Source organism: Petaurus breviceps, unplaced genomic scaffold (assembly GCF_028583685.1).
Source record: "Petaurus breviceps papuanus isolate PSGF00001 unplaced genomic scaffold, PetGlider_PUasm1.0 90740, whole genome shotgun sequence".
In the NCBI taxonomy this organism is placed as follows: Eukaryota; Metazoa; Chordata; class Mammalia; order Diprotodontia; family Petauridae; genus Petaurus; species Petaurus breviceps.
In genome coordinates this window covers 9,536,351-9,555,790 of record NW_027187330.1, presented here as the reverse complement: position 1 = coordinate 9,555,790, position 19,440 = coordinate 9,536,351, and the positions used below count along the sequence as shown (strand labels likewise).

General features: G+C 36.7%; 1 protein-coding gene across 14 annotated transcripts in view; it reads left to right on the top strand.

Moving 5' to 3' along the window:
• The window catches only part of MYO9A (myosin IXA), a 324,456-nt gene that overhangs the window by 119,545 nt on the left and 185,471 nt on the right, over positions 1–19,440 (top strand). For all 14 annotated transcript variants that reach the window (XR_011164264.1, XM_069067272.1, XM_069067273.1 and 11 more), the window contains one exon: positions 12,721–12,837. Coding sequence is in view for 13 of the 14 variants with exons in the window: in XM_069067272.1 (XP_068923373.1) it covers positions 12,721–12,837 (117 nt within the window). In the remaining variant the exon portion in view is untranslated. The remainder of the gene's footprint in view (positions 1–12,720; positions 12,838–19,440) is intronic.

Sequence of the window (19,440 nt, the reverse complement as noted above, 5' to 3'; positions counted from 1 at the left end):
CTGAGTACTTCTGTGAAAACATTCCTTTCTCAGAGTATGAGAGAAAACTAGAGTTAAGAATGTTCTGCTTTCCCCACTAAGATTCTACTTGGTACAGAATGAACTTATTTCCTTTTTTGGTGGGATTACTAAACTAGTAGTTTTTTATTTTTCTTTTTAAAAAAAATCACGTTTTAGGGTGGCTAGTTGATGCAATAAATAGAGCACCAGCCCTGGAGTCAGGAGGACCTGCCTCAGACACTTAACACTTATTAGCTGTATGACCTTGGGCAAGTCGCTTAACCCCAATTGCCCTCCACAAAGCAAAAAAAAAAAAATTAAATAAAATAACGTTTTATTTTCCCGCCACTTACATGTAAAAACAGTTCTTAATTCTTTTTTTTAAGAGTTTTGAGTTCTAAATTCTATCCTTCCATTCCTCCTTTCCCCTTCGCGATATGATAAGCAATCCAATATAAGTTATACATGTGTGACAACATTAGTTCTTTCTCTGGAGGCAGATAGCATTTTTCATCATGAGTCTTTTGGGATTGTCTTAGATCATTGTATTGCTAATAATAGCCAAATCATTCACAGTTTATAATACAATATTGCTATTACTATGTACAGTGTTCTTCTGGTTTTGATCACTTCACTTTGTATCAGTTCATATATGGCTTTCCATGTTTTTCTTTAAATCATTCTGCTTGACATTTCTTAAGCACAGTAATACTCCATTACAATCATGTACCACAACCTGTTCAGCCATTCCCCAATTGATCAGCATCCCCTCAATTTCCATTTATTAGATACCTCAAAAAGAGCTACTATAAATATTTTTCTACAGATAGGTCCCTTTCCATTTTTTAAAAAAAAATCTCTTTTGAGAGAGAGATCTTTTGCTTCAATCAAAGGGTATGTATGCACAGTTTATAATCCTTTGGGCATAGTTCCAAATTGTTCTCCAGAATGGTTGGATCAGTTCATAGATCCATCAACAGTGTATTAGTGTCACAATTTTCCCATGACCTCTCCAACATTTATCATTTTACTTTTTTGCCACATTAACCAATCTTATAAGTGTAGGGTGGTACCTGACAGTTGTTTTAATTTTGTTTTAATATGCATTTCTAAATCAAATGATATAGGCTAAGCATTTTTTTCATGTGACTAGAGATAGCTTTTATTTATTTTTTTGCCTGAAAACTGCCTCTTCATATCCTTTGATTATTTATCAATTGGGGGAATGATTGTATTCTTATACATTTAACTGAGTTCATTATGTATTTGAGAAACAAGGACTTTATCAGAGAAGCTTTCTGTAAAAGTTTTTCCCCAGTTTTCAGATTTCCTTCTGATTTTGGTTACATTGGTTTTGTCTATGCAAAACCTTTTCAATTTTATATAATCCAAGTGATCCATTTTACATTTCATAATGCTCTTTATATCTAGTTTGGTTTTTTGCTTTTTCAGATGTCCATTTAACACTCCGTTCTAAGCAAGTGTACAGGAGACTACTTCCTTAACACTTCCTGAGTACTTCTGTGAAAACATTCCTTTCTCAGAGTATGAGAGAAAACTAGAGTTTTTTTCCCTTATCAATAGATCTGATAGGCAAACTATTCCATGCTCTCCTAATTTGCTTATGGTATCACCCTTTGTATCTAAGGTGTTTTGATAATATATTTATATAGTTCCTGGGTTTGTCTTAGCAGGTAGAGTCCCAAGTATTTCATATTTTTCACAGTTACTTTAAATGGAAATTTTCTTCTTATTTCTTGCTGCTAGACTTTGTTGTTAATAGATAGGAATATTGATGATTTATTTGGGTTTATTTTGTGTCCTGCAACTCTTCTATAGTTGTTAATTATTGCAAGTAGTTTTTTAGTAGATTCTCTAAGTATACCATCATATTATCTGCAAAGAGTGATAGTTTTGTTTTTTCATTGTCTATTCTAATTCCTTCAATTTTTTTTCTTCTGTTATTGCTATAACTAGTATTTCTATTTTTTTGCTTTTTGGAGGGTGGAAGGTAGGGCAATTGGGGTTACGTGACTTGCCCAAGGTCACATGGCTAGTTTTTGTTTTGTGTCTGAGGCCAGATTTGAACTCAGGTCCTCCTGACTCCAGGGCCAGTGCTCTATTCACTGTGCCACCTAGCCACCCCACTAGCATTTCTAATATAGTTTTGAATGATAGTGGTGATAATGGGCATCTTTGCATCACCCCTGATTTTATTGGAAAGGCTTCTAGCCTTTCCCATTTTAGATAATGTTTGCTGATGTTTTTAGATAAATACTACTTATCATTTTAAGGTAAGCTTTGTTTATTCTTATGTTTGCTACTGTTATTAATAGGGATGGATGTCAGGTGGGAGAGCTTCTAGCAGGTGCTCTTAACAGGTTCACTCTTGATCCTGCTAGACAGGAAGATAGCAGTGGAGACATAATAAGGGGTTAATTAAGCTTACTTTATTTTAGCCTTCTCAAAAGACTTTACTGATGATGGGAGTACCAACTCCTACAGCATTCCCTAATAACTCTTCTCCCCGGGTGGGCGAAAATAGAAGTTGCAACTCTCACAGGTCCCCTAAGTCTCAATGGGGGCCTGTCTAGACTAAGACATATTAACAAATCCCCCCAAGCCTTGATGGGGGCTGATCAAGGCTCACACAGCATTCCAGCTTGTGCCTTTATGCCCTAAGGATCAATGGGGGCTGATTGAGGCAAGCACATATGCACATTCCCTTTGTGCATTCCTGTTCCCCTCTTACTGATCAGTACCTACTTGATTTATAGTGCAGCAGACAAAGAAGGCAATTTGCTGGCAATGACCTCACAAGTTTATATTAAGTCATCATTATATCTTACTGTGTAGTCGCAGTAGAAATTTACAGCTTTAAGCACAAATGTTTATATTATTTGTCATTATGTAATGCTGCATAAGTGTGGTGTATTTATAAATCATCAGCCTGGAGACTAGAGATTGTTTATGGCCATGGATCCTGGGAACTAGTATCTTAAAAAGAATAACTAAAATCCACCTTACATACAGTGGATGTTATATTTTGTCAAAGGCTTTTTCTTAATCTATTGAGGTAGTTTTATGATTCCTTTTGGTTTTATTAGTGATAAGATCAATTATGCTTATAGTTTTCCTCATATTTAAGGTAGTCCTACATTCCTGGTATAAATCCCACCTGGTCATAGTATGTGCTCCTTTAGCAAAATATAGTTTGATTTCTTTACATTAGATCTATTTTTAATTTTGCTGTATTTAAGACCATGGTTGCTACCCCTGCTTTTTAAATTTCCATTGGTGCATAATAGATTCTTCTCCAGCCCCTTACCTTTACTCCTTGTGCATCTCTGTGTTTCAGATGTGTTTCTTGTAAACAATGTATTATAGGAAATCTGGTTTTTAATTCAGTCTGCTGTCTACTTCCATTCATCCCATATTTCCCTGGATTCTTTTTTCCCCTGGTTTGTCCTTTTCAATTTCTCTTAACTTTTGCCATGTCCCTCATCACAAATGTTTTACTTTTGATCACCACCTCCCTGAGTCTGTTCTCTGGTCTATCAGTCCTGCCCCACCCCCTTCTCTTATCCCTGTTTCTTTTTTCTTATCAGATAAGTTAAGAGTTCTGAATCCAACTGAATGTATACATTATTCCTCTTTGAGCCAGTTCTGTTGAGAGTAAGATTCAGGCATTGCCCACAGCCCCCCATCTTCCCCTCCACTGTAATAGCTTTTTTACACCTCTTTTATGTGACATAATTTTCTCCATTCTTTCTTCCCCTTTTCCCTCTTCTCCCAGTGCAGTCTTCTTTCTTATGCCTTAGTTTTTTAATGTTGTTTTTTTTTAATATCATCCCATCATAGTCGTCTCACACTCACACTCTGTCTATGCATATACTCCTTCTAATTGCTGATATAGTGATAAAGTTTTTAAAAGTTAAAAATATGATCTTGTTATATAGGCATATAGACAGTTAAACCTCATTGAATTTCTTATATTTTCTCTTCCTTATTTCTTTTTTACCTTTTTATCTTTCTCTTGAGTCTTCTATTTGAACATCATTTTTTTTTTAATTCAGTTCTGGTCTTTTAATTAGAAATGCTTGATAGTCTTGTATTTTTTAAACGTCAATTTTTCTCTATGAAGGATCATACTCAGTTTTTCTGGGTAGATTATTCTTGATTGTAATCCTAGTTCCTTTGATTTCCAGAATATCATATACCAAGCACTGTGATTCTTTGATGTGGAAGCCACTAAATCTTGTGTTATCCTAACTGTGGTTCCGTGATATTTGAATTATTTCTTTTTAACTGATTGCCAGGGAGCTCTAGTATTTGACTATAATATTCCTGCCAGTTTTCATTTTGGGATCTCTTTCAAGAAGTGATTGGTGGAGTCTTTCCTTTTCTATTTTATCCTCTGGTTCTAGGATATCAGGGCAGTTTTCCTTGATAATTTCTTGAAATATGCTGTCTAGGCCCTTTTTTTTGAACATGCATTTCAGGTGGTCCAGTAGTTTTTAAATTATATTTCCTGGATCTGTTTTCCAGGTTAGTTGCTTTTCCAGTGAGAAATTTCACATTTTCTTCTTTTTTTTTCTTCTTTTGATTTTATTTTGTTATTTCTTTAAGTCTCATGGAGTCATTAGCTTCCACTTGCCCAGTTATAATTTTTAAGGCATTATATTCTTCAGTGAGCTTTTGTATCTCCTTTTCCATTTGCCAGGTCAGTTTTTTAAGGAGTTGTTTTCTTCTGTGAATTTTTGTATATCTTTTTCCATTTTTAATTTCTTTTACCAAGCTGTTGTCTCTTTTTTCAGGATTCCTTTGCATTTCTCTCATTTCTTTTCTCAGTTTTTCTTCTACTTCTTTTTTGCCTTTTTAAAACCTTTCTAACCTCTTCCAGGAGTTCTTTTTGGGCCTACGACTAATTCGCATTTTTTGACATGTCATATGTAGCCACTGTTGTCCTTTTCTAAGTTTGTGCCTTGAGAATTCATGTTACCATAGTAATTTTCTATAGTCAAGTTCTTTTTTTGTTTTGCTTTTTTTCTGCCTATTTTGTGACTGTGCTTTTATGCAAGAGTTGGGCTCTGCTCCTTCTCTGTCCTATGTTTCTTGTGCTGGGGTTTGGGGCCTTGCTGCCTGCTTTCATTGGGCCTCAGAGTATAGCTGCTGACTTACACTGTAGGGGACCTTCCTGCTAACTTATAGTAGTGGCAGGGCCTTTCTGTTGGTCTTCAGTTAGAATGGGATCTGGCTGCTGGCTTGCACTTTGGTGGGGGGCCTCCCTGCTGACCTATCCTGAGGTGAGGCTTTGTTGCTGACTGGCCCTGCAGCAGGTTCTCACTATTGGTTAGACTGGTTAGCAATAGAGTTGGTGCCTTGCTGGCACCTTGCAGGGAGGGAAAGGTGTTATGCCTTCCTATCCTAGTTGTTTGGGACTACTGGCTTGCCTCTGTGACTGCTGGCATGCATGGGGCTGAGACCTTGCTGGTCAGTTGCCCTGCGACTTAGACTCTCTTTACAAGCCCCTTGCTTTATGGACTGCAGTGAGACAGACATTCCCTTCTGAACTGATTAAGTTGTTTCCCACTCCAAAATTGGTGCTGAGGCATATTGGAGGGGAATTTTGAAAGGCTCATGGGAATTCCTTCCTCTACCATTGTGACATCAGAAGTCCCAACTAGTAGTTTCTAATAACTATCTTGATCATGATCTTGTGGTGTTAACTTTCTATAATCTTTTCCATTCTTTTGGACTCTTCTTGAGACTTGAACTTTAAAGTGTCTTTGAATTTATTTTTACTTCATCATGGCTTTCTTCTTAGTATATTTGGCTTTAGCCATTCTTCCAAACTTTATCTCCTTAGTACTACTTCATCTTCCTCATATAGCACATCAGATACTGAGGCATTAGAATGTAAATGTGGTTTTTCAAATGACTTTGAAACAATCTGTTCCATTTTGTATCATAATGGTTTACTTCCATTTCATCTGTAGATGATTATAGGTTTATTTGGATGTAGTTTGCCCTCACACTAGTTTTTCTGCAGGCTCATTTCCCTTCCTTACAACTTTTAAAACTCCTCCTTTGGTAAATACTGTTCATAAACTTCCATCTTCCTTGTGTTTTATAAATAAACTTATATGCTACACCAGTGTTGCCTTTGGCTACTACTTGATAAATAGATCAAATGTTTGAGGTCCGTGTTGTTTTTCAGGATTCTTTGGTGAATGCTTTACAGTGATTAAAATTCTGTAATCAATAGTGATAATTTAAGATAGTGTTTGAACTTTTACCTATTTTTATATTCATCATCTTTTTTAAGTTGGTTGGGTTGGGGTTATTGTAGTTTTTTACAGTGTCTTGTTCTCTTCCTTATCCTGTCTCCTAATTTGGTGCTTTTGGACTTTCTCTAACCAGTTGATGATTCAGTTATACTCAGCCAATTCTGAAATGACTCCTAGGTCAGTAAGCGGTCATTTCTTGTCAGGATGAAACATTTAATTTTTTTTAATGTAGTTTGGTTTTTACCTTATCCAGAGCTTTCTGATTCTCAAGAAAAGATAGTGATCAAGTACAGCTAGAAGACTTATGAATAATCTACAAGCCTTTGATATTTTTGTCTAAATCTCATTTCATATTTCTAAAATTTCCATGTCGAAGTCACCAGATAGCAGCATATGTGTTCACTTAGTTTGCACTCTCTAAAAACAACTCCACTAATTTTTTATGTGTGTCTTTGAGGAGACCTAGTTAGCCTTGTTATCATTTACCTGAAACCTCTTATTTCATTTTTAACAGAAATGTTCACATAACTTAATTCACTTCCTCTAGTACAATGGCTCTCAAAATGTGATTTGCATACCCAGTGGATCACAAGACCCTTTTGGCAGGTCTGTGAGGGCTAAACTATTTTCATAATGATATTAAGATGTTTTAATTTCTAATGCAGTAAGTATAATCCACATAAACAAAAGCTCTTTGGGAGGTTCTCAGTAATTTTTAAGAGTGAGAATTAAGAGACAGAAACTTTGAAAACTGCTTTTGAACTGTGAAAACTTTCCTCTAGGTCTCATGAAAAAGCAGTAATACAGCTGAATACTTTAAGGAATAAAGAGTCATGGCTTTATACTCTTAAGACCTGCGTTCAAGTGCAGCCTAACTTCTGACATATTGTGACTTGCATTGGTAGAGGCAGTTTCTTAAAAGGGTAAAATATCAGTGAAATCCCAAGTCTCATATCCATCTCTATATCTTAATACTTTTATTCCACTACAGAATGCAGTTATTTTTGTCTACCTAGGCAATAGTCAACTAGTCAATCAATATTCATTTATTAAGTATCTCATATGAACCTGGAATTGTCTTCATGGACAGTGGACAAAGACCAAAGATGACATAGTCTCTACTGTCTTGCAGCTCATTTTTGATGGATGAGGAAACATATACATATATTAGTCTATACAGATACAGTGTAACCCTTTCGCTGCAGCAGTTGGGAGTGAGGGAACCATGAATGGTTACATGCAGAAGATTATGTTTCAGGTACATTTTTAAAGAAGTGAATGGTTCTCTCAGATGAAGGTAAGGAGGGTGGGTCTTGCAGGTATGTGAGAAGAATGGAGAGGGGCTGTGCTGTTTCCGAGATGCAGAGAGAACACTGGTTTGGCTGGATTGTGGAGTAGAGGAGAGAGAGTAGTATTCAGAGAGGCTGGAAGGATCTCATTGTCCCTCATTAAGCTTATATAAAATCCTAAGTGATCGTAGAGATATTTTATTTTTGTGTCTGGGTGCCTGAAGAGGAAAAGACTTTTGGCATAGTGGAGAGAGGAGCTGGCCACAGAATAGGAAGCCTAGCCAAGGCCCTTGAGTCTAAACAGTTGAGGGAGCTTCCTCACTAGGAGACACTTGACAGCCATGAAATCACAGGTTAGAACCAAAAAGAAAAAATCTTGATGTTTATTGCATATTTTTAATCGTCTTTGATTTATTTTCTGTCCTTAGGCAAGGACATTTATTTTTTTAAATCTGTGATCCCATCAATCTGGCCTTTCTCCCTGGTGATATAAATCCTTACACCCACCCACTCCCTCTTCACCCATGTTTTTAAAATCTATGCACTCATGTCCATGGCTTTTGATTAATTTCCCACAGAAAGGCCCCCTTATGAACTGTGAAAGCTTTCCTCTAGGTCTCATGAAATGTATGTGAGTACTTGTTCAAAAACTGGGTTGTCCATCTGTAATCACTCTTGTTACAGAGCCAGCCCATCTATTTTTTCCAGTTATATAGTTCTTTGTTATCTTTTTTACTTTTTTTTTTATGTGTAATTTGTCCATAAAATGCTTCTTTCTGTTGCCTTTTGGGTAAATTGCTGTTTTAGTTCCCTGAACATGATGATACTAATTGATTCACACACATGTAACATCCCCATAAAAATATTCATGTATAGAAAGTGCCGAATAGTCCTCACTGTCAGGAATATATATATATTTTTTTAATTTATGAGGAGCACAATTCTTATTTTTAACATTTTCTTTTCTTTTTTTTTTTTTTTTTTTTTTTTTTGAGGGAAGAAGGCATTTGGGCTTAAGTGACTTCCCCACAGAGTGTCAAGTAATTTTAACTTTTTTTTTTTTTTGCTTTTTTGGAGGGGGAAGGCAGGGCAATTAAGGTTAAGTGACTTGCCTGAGGTCACCTGGCTAGTAAGTGTTAAGTGTCTGAGGCCAGATTTGAACTCAGGTCCTTCTGACTCTAGGGCCGATGCTCTTCACTGTGCCACCTAGCCTCCCCTAACATTTTCTAAAGAAAAATTATGCTTTACTTTCTGATGATAAATTTTTCATGATGACATTTCTTTAGTACTTTAAGGCTCTGTGATTTCATCATTGTTGGTATTTCTTCAACCAAAGCAAATCATTGCTATTTTATGGTATTCAAAAGTTGCTGTACTGAAAGAAATATCCTATGGCTAACCTTGTAAGAAACCTCACTGAATTTAATTTTGCTTGTTGTCAGATGACAGATATCCAACAGATATTTTTGTACAGATGGTTCCTTTTGTCATTGAGTCTCCCCTTAAAGATACTCCCACTTACTGGGACCTGTTAGAGTTTCCAATTTCCTTCATGGTCTTAGCCAGCCCAGCGTCTTCATGTCATAGTACGACACTTGTGTGGTATTTTAACATTTCAGAAGTACATTTCAATCAGAAGAGAAATTCATGTACTTTGTATCATTGTTCACTATAAAAATCATCTATTTTTCTTTTTTCTTCTTTTTTTTTTTTTTAAAGCAGTCGGGGTTAAGTAACTTGCTCAAGGTTACACGGCCAGTCATTTCTGGGTGTGGTGCTGAGTATCCGAGCCTGGATTTGATCCAGGTCATCCCGACACTGGAGCTGGTGCTGTCACTCGCTGAGCCACTTGGCCGCCCCTAAGCAATTGGGGTTAAGTAACTTGCTCAAGGTTACATGGCCAGGTGTTTCTGGGTGGGTGCTAAGTGTCTGAGCCGGGGATTAGATCTTCAGGTCTTCTCAACACTGGAGCCGGTGCTCTTACTCCGCTGTGCTACCTGGCCAATCATCTATTTTTCTTAGAGCATTTGTTATTGATTAAATTAGGTGGTAATAGATTTAGATTGCAGAGGATTTAAGAGGCAAGGTTTCCATTGAGGAAAAGGAATCCTATCAGTTTTGAAATGAATATTTTTCTTTATCATTTGTTGTTGTTTAGTCATTTCAGGTCTAACTCCTTGTGACCTCATTTGGGGTTTTCTTGGCAGTGATTCTGGAGTGGTTTGCCATTTTTTTTTCTCCAGCTCAGTTTACAGATGAGGAAACTAAGGCAAGCAGGGTTAAGTGACTTGCCTAGGGTCACAAAGCTAGTGTCCAGAGTCAGATTTGAACTTGGGTCTCCTGACTCCATTCAGCACTACCCACTGTGTTACCTAGCCGCCTCTTTTTCGTTACCTTTTCTCTAAATCTCACCCTTCTTCTTAACTTTCCTATTTCTATCCAGTACACCATTGTGCTTTCAGTCACCTAGGTTTGCAACTTTTGTGTCCATTGTACACAGAGCTAATTTTCCTGAAACCACAAATTTAACCATGTCATTCTTCTGCTAAGTTCACTTTAGTGGCTCCCTGTTGCCTTTTAGAGTAAAATATAAACTGTTTTCTTAGGCACTTAAAGCCCTTTGTATGTGCTCTGTAGTCCAATCAAACTGACCTTGCTGTTACTCACACAATACTCCCATATCCTTTCTCCATGCTTTTTTTTGGTTGTCTCCAGTTCCTATAGTGCCCTCAACCACTTTTTTCTTTTTTGTTACAGGACTGTGTCATTATCTATTTTTCATTTTTAGATATATTTTATTTACTTTGTTAAAATTTTTTTACATGTAATTGGAAAATATTTAACATTGACTTCCAAATAATCACCCTCCCTCCCACCACTTCCCCCTCTTTGAGAGGACAAGTAATTTGATATTGATTATACATGTGACATCATGTAAAATGTGTATTAGCCATGTTGCAATAGATAAGAGACAAAAAAAAATCCAGAATAGAGAAAGTTTAAGAAGTGTTCTTCAGTCTGCGTTCAGAGAGTTCATCAGTTTTCTGCTTGGATGTAGAGAGCATTTTTCATTATAATATAAGCCCTTTGGAATTGTCTTGAATCATTGTCTTGATTAGAGTAGCTGAATCTTTCACCGTTGATCATCCTTACATATTTCTGTTAATACTGAAAAATACATAATACATACGATCTATAAATATAATACTGGATACAGTATTTTCCTGTTTCTGCTCACTTTGCACAAGTTCATATAAGTCTTCCCAGGTTTTTCTGGAACCATCTTATTTTTCATTTCTTAAAAGCACAATAGTACTCCATTACAGTCATGTATTACAACTTGTCCAACCATTCCCCAATTGATGGGCATCCCCTTAATTTCTAATTCTTTGCCACCACAAAAAGAGCTGCTATAAATATTTTTGTACAAATGGTTCCTTTTCCCTTTTCTTTTATCTCTTTGGGATATAGACCTGGCAGTTGGTATTGGTGGGTCAAAGGGCACAGTTTCATACCCCTATGAGTATAGTTCCAAATTCTTTTCCAGAATGGTTGAACTAGTTCACAATTCAACCAACAGTGCATTAATGTCCCAATTTTCCCACATCCACTCCAGTGTTTGCCATTTTACTTTTCTGTCATGTTAGTGAATATGATAGGTATGAGGTGATACCACAGAATTGTTTTGATTTGCATTTTTCCAATCTGTAGTGATTTATTGATAGCTTTGATTTCTTCTAAAAACTGCCTATTCATATTCTTTGACTATTTATCAACTAGGGAATGACTTATAGTTTTATAAATTTGACTCAGTTCTCTATATATTTTGTCAGAGAAACTTGCTATAAGATTTTTTTCCCAATTTCTTGTTTTCCTTCTAATTTTGGCTGCATTAGGTTTGTTTGTGCAAAAGGTTTTTTATTTATTTTATTTTTTTGAACTTTAAACATTATTTATTTGGCTGAAAAACCACAAACTGGTTGGGCTGATGGGCTCACTGGCTGTGGGTCTAGGGATCCTCAATACTGGCTGAACTAGCTTGGGGGGCAGGGAGGGGCCATGATAACACACCTTTTCCTTCCTGCTTTTTAATTTTATGTAATCAGACTTATCCATTTTACTTTCCATCATCCTCTCTGTCTTATTTTGTCATTAAACTCTTTCCTTAGCCACAGATCTGGCAGTTACATTTTTTGGTGTTCTCCTCATTTACAAATGAAATTACCCTTTATGTCTAAATCATTTCTATATTTTGAGCTTATCTTGGTATATGATGTGAGATGTTGGTCTGTCCGAGTTTCTGCCACAGTTTTCCCAGCAATTTTTATCAGTTACTAAGTACTTAGCCCAAATACTTGGATCTTTGGGTTTATCAAACACTAGATTATTGTGGTCATTCACTACTGTGCATTGTGTACTATGAATCTAATTTATTCCACTGATCTATCATTCTGTTTCTTAGTACCAGAATGTTTTGATGATTAATGTTTTGTAATATAATTTGAAATCTTGCAAACTAGGCTGCCTTTCTTCATATTTCTTTTCATTGATTCTCTTAATATTCTGACCTTTTGTTCTTCCAATGAATTTTATCATTGTTTCTAGCTCTATAAAAGAATTCTTTGGTAGTTTGATTGGCAAAGCACTGAATAAGGAAACTAATTTAGGTAAAATTGACATTTTTATCATATTGGATTGGCCTACCCATGAGCAATTAATAATTGTTTATATCTGTCTTAATTTGTGTGAAAGTGTTTTCTAATTGTGTTCATAAAGTCCCTGGATTTGTTTTGGCAAACCTTGTCCACTTCTGACTCTCATTTTCTTTTACATTCAGCTTAAGCACTCTCTTCTATATGATTCCTTTTCTGATTTCTACCATATCTTAGAGCTTTTCCTCCAAATTAACTTGCATTTATTTTGCATACTTGTAATGAGCAAATGTTATCTATCTTGATAGAATGTAAGCCCCTTGATGGCAGGTACTTTTACTGCCTAGCTTTATGCCCATCTGGCCCACACAGTGAGGTGCTTTTAAATGCATGTGGATTAATTAAAAAATAATATAAACATAGCTTGTTAAAATGTATAAAACACTTTTTCCTAAATTCCAATTTTCCTTCTTATTTTTTGTTTAATAGGCTGTGACGGTGAGGAACTCCATGGCGAAATCTTTATATAGTGCCCTTTTTGATTGGATTGTTTTTCGAATTAATCACGCACTTTTGAACACCAAGGATTTGGAAGAGAGTACCAAGGTAAACATTGGACTTATTTGTGTTTTCATTTATTTGTGTGTGTGTGAAATTTTTTTTTAGTAACATTTAGTATTCATAATTCAAAAATACAATTTTTTTTTGCTTTTTTTTTTTTTGAGGGAGGAAAGTAGGGCACTTGGGTTTAAGTAACTTGCCCCAGGTCACATGGCTAGTGTTCAGTGTCTGAGGCTGGATTTGAACTCAGGTCCTCCTGACTTCAGGGCCGGTGCTCTATTCTCTATTCCCTGCACCACCTAACCACCCCAAGAAATAATTTTCTACAGGAAGAAAAACAGTTCAGCTTCAATTTAATTTATTCAGTCATATTTGTATACACAGGGAATGAATGCATTTACCTTAATTTCTTTGGAACTATGATATAACATTCCTTATTTTATATTTTTAAAATGTGAGTGAATGGAAATTAAGAGATGTCTATGATATTATTTCTATTATTTCTAATCAGGTGATTTGTTTTATATTCATAAGTTAATTCAGAAACATCCCTTATTCTTCTAACTTCATGTAGTTATTTGAAAAACAATTCTTACTATTCTTATGTCTTTTCTTATAGACCCTTAATGGAAATTTTGTGATAGGGATACTCTAATGGGAGTCTTGTGTGAATTGTTTATCCCTTGATAGCTCTTCTATAAAGTTTTCTTCCTTTCAGTGCCTTTTTACTTTTCCCTTTCATTCCCATTGTGTTTCCTAGTCCCTGATCTTGACCTGCTATCCCAGCCCACATCAGCATTTTTCTCTGTGATACCTCACATGTACACACTTATTTTTGTAGTATCAGGTGTCTGACTTCTTAGCTTTGATAATCACCAGCAGACATTTGGTGACATATCCAGCACTTAGCACAGAGCCTGGCACATAAATGGTGCTCAATAAATGCTTTCTGACTTGATTTGTTCACTGTATTACAATTAAACACAATGTTGCCAGAACATCACCTGGTGGGGCCCATCACTTTACACTTTAAGCAAAAAAAATTTTTATTGCTATATTTTGTTTTTGCATTGCCTAAATTTCCTCTTACATCATTATCCCTTCCCCTCCTCAGAGATTTTCCTTATAATAATTTTTTAAAAAGAAATAGGAAGAAAAGGATCCCTTACCTCTCCAGAGGAACTGAGTAAACTGTCTTTTCTTAGTTCTTCTTTGGGGCCATTCGTATTTTTTGTTATATTCATTTCATTTGTATGATATTATTTTTTTTGTTTTTGGTTTTGGTTTTGGTTTTTGGAGGGCAACTGGGGTTAAGTGACTTGCCCAAAGTCACACAGCTAGTAAGTGTGTCAAGCATCTGAGGCCGGATTTGAACTCAGGTCTTCCTGACTCCAGGGCTGGTGCTCTCTGCACTGCACCACCTAGCCTCCCCTATTCTTTTTTTTTTCACATTGTTGCAATCATTTTGTATTATTTTCTTATATTTTTTGCTTTACTTTCCTTTAGGTTAGGTAACTTTCCATGATTCTCTGAAAGTATGAATATTCATTGTATTGATCTATTCTTACTTCACAGTAATATGCCATTACTTTCATGTACCACATTTTGTTTAGCCAGACCTTAATTAATAGGCATCTACTTTGTTCTGCTTTTTTAATTGCCACGAAAGTACTGCTCTAAATAATTTGGTGTATATGGGAACTTCCTTTTTGTCAGTTTTCCTGTTGTATGCCTACCAGGTTGAATTTTTGGTCAAAAGGTATGGACATTTTTAACAACTTTATTTGTAGAATTCTAAATCACTATCCAGAAAGGTTATACTAATTCACAGCTCCATTAACAATGTGTTAATGTGCCTATTATTTTCCCATTACCTTCAACACTGGTTTAGACCCATGATGGCTCATAACTGGATACAAAGATATTTTTATATTTGACTAATTCCCTTCTTTTCTCAGGTATATTCGTTTTGTTCATGCAAAAGCTTTTCAATTTTATGAAACCAAATTTAACTAATTATCTTTTGTAATTGCCTGTTGTTTCTTGCTTGGTTAAGAATAAGTCTCCTACCCATAGAGATGTGAAAAGTATCTGATTTACTTCTTCCCCATTTAAAAAATTATTTATCAAACATTTGTTAAGTGCTTTTTGTGTGCTGGGTAATGTGCTTAGCACTGAGGGTATAAAAACAAAAATGAAATAATCCTTGACCTTTTAAGAGTTTAAATCCTAGGGGTGGCTAGGTGGCGTAGTGAGTAAAGCGCTGGCCCCGGAGTCAGGAGGACCAGAGGTCAGTTCCAGCCACACACACACACACACACACACACACACACACACACACACACACACACACACACACTCTAGCGGTGTAACCTTGGGCAAGTTACTTAACCCCAATTGCCCTCCAAAAGGCAATAAAAAAAGTTTAAATCCTAGTGGAGAAAACAACATGCTGAATGTTATGTATAGAGGTGTTTGTGAAGTCAAGAAACAGTGAGGTAGACCTTTGAGTTAACTGCCCTCTTCCTCCCTGCTCCCTTTCCCCTAAATAGGTGTATTGATCTGAGATCCAGCTATGAACACTTTAGGCAAGGAGGTTATAAAAATGTTTAGAATTTTAGTGGAGTATTCCTAAGACCCCAAGGAATTTCTTTACTGACTGCTTCTAATCTCCTTGCCAGCAGCTTTTAATTTCTAGACTACTGCAATAGCCTCTTGGTTGACATTCCTTCCTTAAGTTTCTCCTCTAGTTCACCTCCTTCATTCAGCTGCCAAAGTGATTTTCCTTAGGGCCAGGTCTGACTGTCACCTCTTTTCTCTCCTTTCCACTCCGTAAATCTCAGTAGTTCTCTGTTTTTTTTTTTTTTTGTCTTTTGGAGGGCAATTAGGGTTAAGTAACTTGCCTGAGGTTACATGGCTAGTTTGTGTGTGTGTGTGTTAAGTGTCTGAGGCCAGAACCCAACTCGGGTCCTCCTAACTCCGGGGCCGGTGCTTTACTCACTGCACCACCTAGCCGCCCCTTCAGTGGTTCCCTATTACACATAGGATCAAATATAAAATCATCAGCCTATTAAAATCCTTCATAATTGGTTCCTTCCTACCTTTACAGATTCTTAAATTTAATTCCTTTATATTACTCTACAGTCTAGCCGCATTGACTTTCTTGCTTTTCTTCTTAGAAGATACTACATCTCCTGATTTTTTAAAAATGTTCACTAGCTGGCCTCCATGCTTCAAACATTCTCCCTCCTCATCATTACCTCTATGCTTTCCTAGCTTCCTTGGTACATATTTCATAATTTACCGTCTCCATAAGGCTTCTTATAGTTCCACCACTACCACAGCACTAGTGCCTTTTCTCTGAGATTATCTCCAGTTTGTCTTGTATATAGTTATTTGTATGTTGTCCACTCATTAGAATGTGTGTTTCTTGAGGGCATGGTCCATTTTTGCCTTTCTGCATATCCTTAGCACCCAGTACAGCACCTGGTATGTACAGTAAACTTTTAAGAAAGGCTTGGTAACTTAACTCACATCCATTTGAAAATGGTGGAGGGAAGGAAGTAAAAGACAATTAAGAGTATACTGTAATATACATGGTTCTGATAGGGGAAAAAAAACCTCACTTTTCCAGAATGCTCTGGAATAAAAACTTGTGGCAGCAAGGAAAGCAAGTGACACATAGGTGAAAGAAGAGATAGTGGGAGAAGATATCTAAGTAATATGAGATTAGGAAGATGGAGAAGAAAGAGCTCTTGACAAATGCTTCAACTTTTTCATTCAAGTATGATCATGATTCTTGACTGAAACAATGGCACAAGAGGTGCCTTGGGAGGCTCTGAGGAGAGATGAAAAACTCTGGAATAGCCCCATCTGTTGGGTGAGAAGATGATTCCATTGGGGAGATATGAAAGAATTGCTTTGTTGAATTTAGGGCCTAGTTCAGAGTATTTATCACATATATATAGTGGACACATTCAGCCCCAAGAGCAGGCATGGCTTAAGCAAAAACAGATTGCATAAGAATAACTCAGTTTCTTTTTTTGTTAGAATAATAGACTATCAGTATAGGATAACATTTGACTGAGTCTTGTATTCTTGTGAAAAATTTAGAGAGATGTGGGTTGGATAAGTAGTACAAGCTGATTGATAAGTACTGTAACACAGTGACAGTTTCTAGATTTAGAAAAATACTGACAAAATTGATAATTGGGCCAGATCTTGTAAGATCAGATTTAAATATGGGCAAATTGGGGTGGCCAGGTAGCACAGCGAGTAAGAGCACTGACTCCAGTGTCAGGATGACCTGGGGATCGAATCCCAGGCTCAGACACTTAGCACCCACCCAGAAACACCTGGCTGTGTAACCTTGAGCAAGTTACTTAACCCCAATTGCTTAGGGGTGGCCAGGTGGCTCAGCGAGTAAGAGCACCGGCTCCAGTGTCGGAATGACCTGGGGATCAAATCTGGGCTCAGATACTCAGCACCATACCCAGAAATAACTGGCCTTGTAACCTTGAGCAAGTTACTTAACCCCGATTGCTTTAAAATAAATGAATAAACATGGGCAAATTTTAAGGCTTACTTTCAAAATGAAAAAAATTAATTCTGCAACATGCAGGAATTATGACAATCCAAATAAGATCTAGTGGTTTTAGTTAATTGCAAGCTTTCCAGCAGTCAACGGTGTGATGAGGTAGCCAAAAAACTAGGATCATCTTGGGCTGCATTGAGAAAAGAGAAGTGGGCTCCTGTACAATTAATGGTCCTTTTGTGTTGTGCTTTCATCAGACTGCATATGGAATATTGTGCTGATTTCTAGGCCCAATCTTTGATTTTAGGAGTGCCTTTGATACGCTAAAGATCATACTGAGGAAATCATGAGTAATCTAAAGAACAGACTTGTTGAGAACAAGTTACCTACCTTCTGTCACATGAAAGAAGTAAATGACTTCCTTTTGATCCCAGTCAACAGAATGAGGAGCAATGGGTAGAAGTTACAAAGAAGCAAATTTAGGTTTAATATAAGGAAGAAACTACTTCTTAACAGTTAGAGCTTTCTAAAAGTGCAATAAGCTGCGGTAGATTTCTCACTACTTTAAACCGAGGGTTTTTTTAAGTATGATGTACGGATTCCAGTTATACTATATGGTCTCTGAAGTTCTTCTGTGATTCTGTATTGTTTGTTTGATAGAAACCCTAACCCCTCTGTATACAGAAATGATGTCTGTTTGAAAGAACACTAAAACTGAATTCTAAATACTTGAGTTTGAGTCTGCTGCCTGGTACTTATGCCTGTATGACAATGGATATGTCATTTAATTTTTCTAACCCCTACGGTTTTTTGTGTGTACAATGGGGATGCTGATTTTTACATTTTCTACTTCTCAGGATTATTTAAGAAACAAACATTTTGTAGGTCATAAAATGCTAAATAAATGTGAAGTACTTTGAGAATGTTTTTGATAAATAATTTGCATTTACCTCATGGTCCATCATGAAAGTAGAGATTTAAAAGTTCTACTAATCTGTGTGTGGTTCTTGATCTTTCGTTTAGTTGATTAAAACAGTGGTAATGAGGTTAGGATCACAATTTCAGTATAAATTAATTAGCTCTGGTTATGTCCTACTTTGTACTTTTGGTTAATGTTAAGTGTTTCAACATCAGCAATAACATTTCACAAGACTAAAAGGTATGTAGATAAGTCAGGAAAACCCCCAAATGTCTTATTTAAAGTGGCTAATTATTATTTGTATTATGAAGGATAGCATTTTGCTGATTTAAGTAGCTTTTTATTAGTTGCAACTTCAGATCCTGTGCTTTTTCACCTCATACCACTGAAGCCTCTTTAATTCACTTCAGCGTATTTCCTTCCAAACACATCTCTTTTCAAAATTTCCATATTACTATTGAAAGCATCTCTAATTCTGGGAGCCAAGATGGCAATGTAAGCAGGAAATTACTTTAACTCTACAATATTCACCTCTAAACAACCATAAAATAGTCCCCCAAAACAAATCCTGGAACTGCAGAACCAGCAAAAAGGATGAAACAGTCTTCTAGCCCAAGAAACTTGGAAGGTCAGGAGGAAAGATCTGTTTCTCTTGCATAAAAGGGAAGAGCAGTCCAGAACAGAAAGCCTCCCAGCAAACAAGCAGCAAGCCCCACCTCAGCAAACCAATAGGAGGTCCAGAGTTCCAGTGTGTTGGAATAGGTAAATACCAACACCAGCATCTGCCATGTGCCTCAGCATAATCTCAGGCAAAGAGGTAAATGTCAACACCTCGATCCCATGGGTACTAATTAGGGAGCTGCCAACATGGGGACCCACTACTTGCTTCAGTATAGCCCCAGGCAAAAAGGCAGACTGCAGCAAAAACCACCTTCCCCTTTCCACTATTGACCTCAACATTTGTTAGATACCAGCAGTGCTAGGACCCTGGCTCAGCAGCAGATTAGCTGCCAAACCCCTATGTCCTTCAGCAGTGTCAGCTACCCCCTGATTGTTGTACCATATGCGAGAGTCTCCTATGGTCGTCAGGGCAACACCAGAGCATTACCAGGTAAATATTCAGGGCCTGGAGCCCCTGGCACAAGAAGTGTGAACAGTACCTTTTCCACCCCAGGAACAGAACTCAAACTTAAAT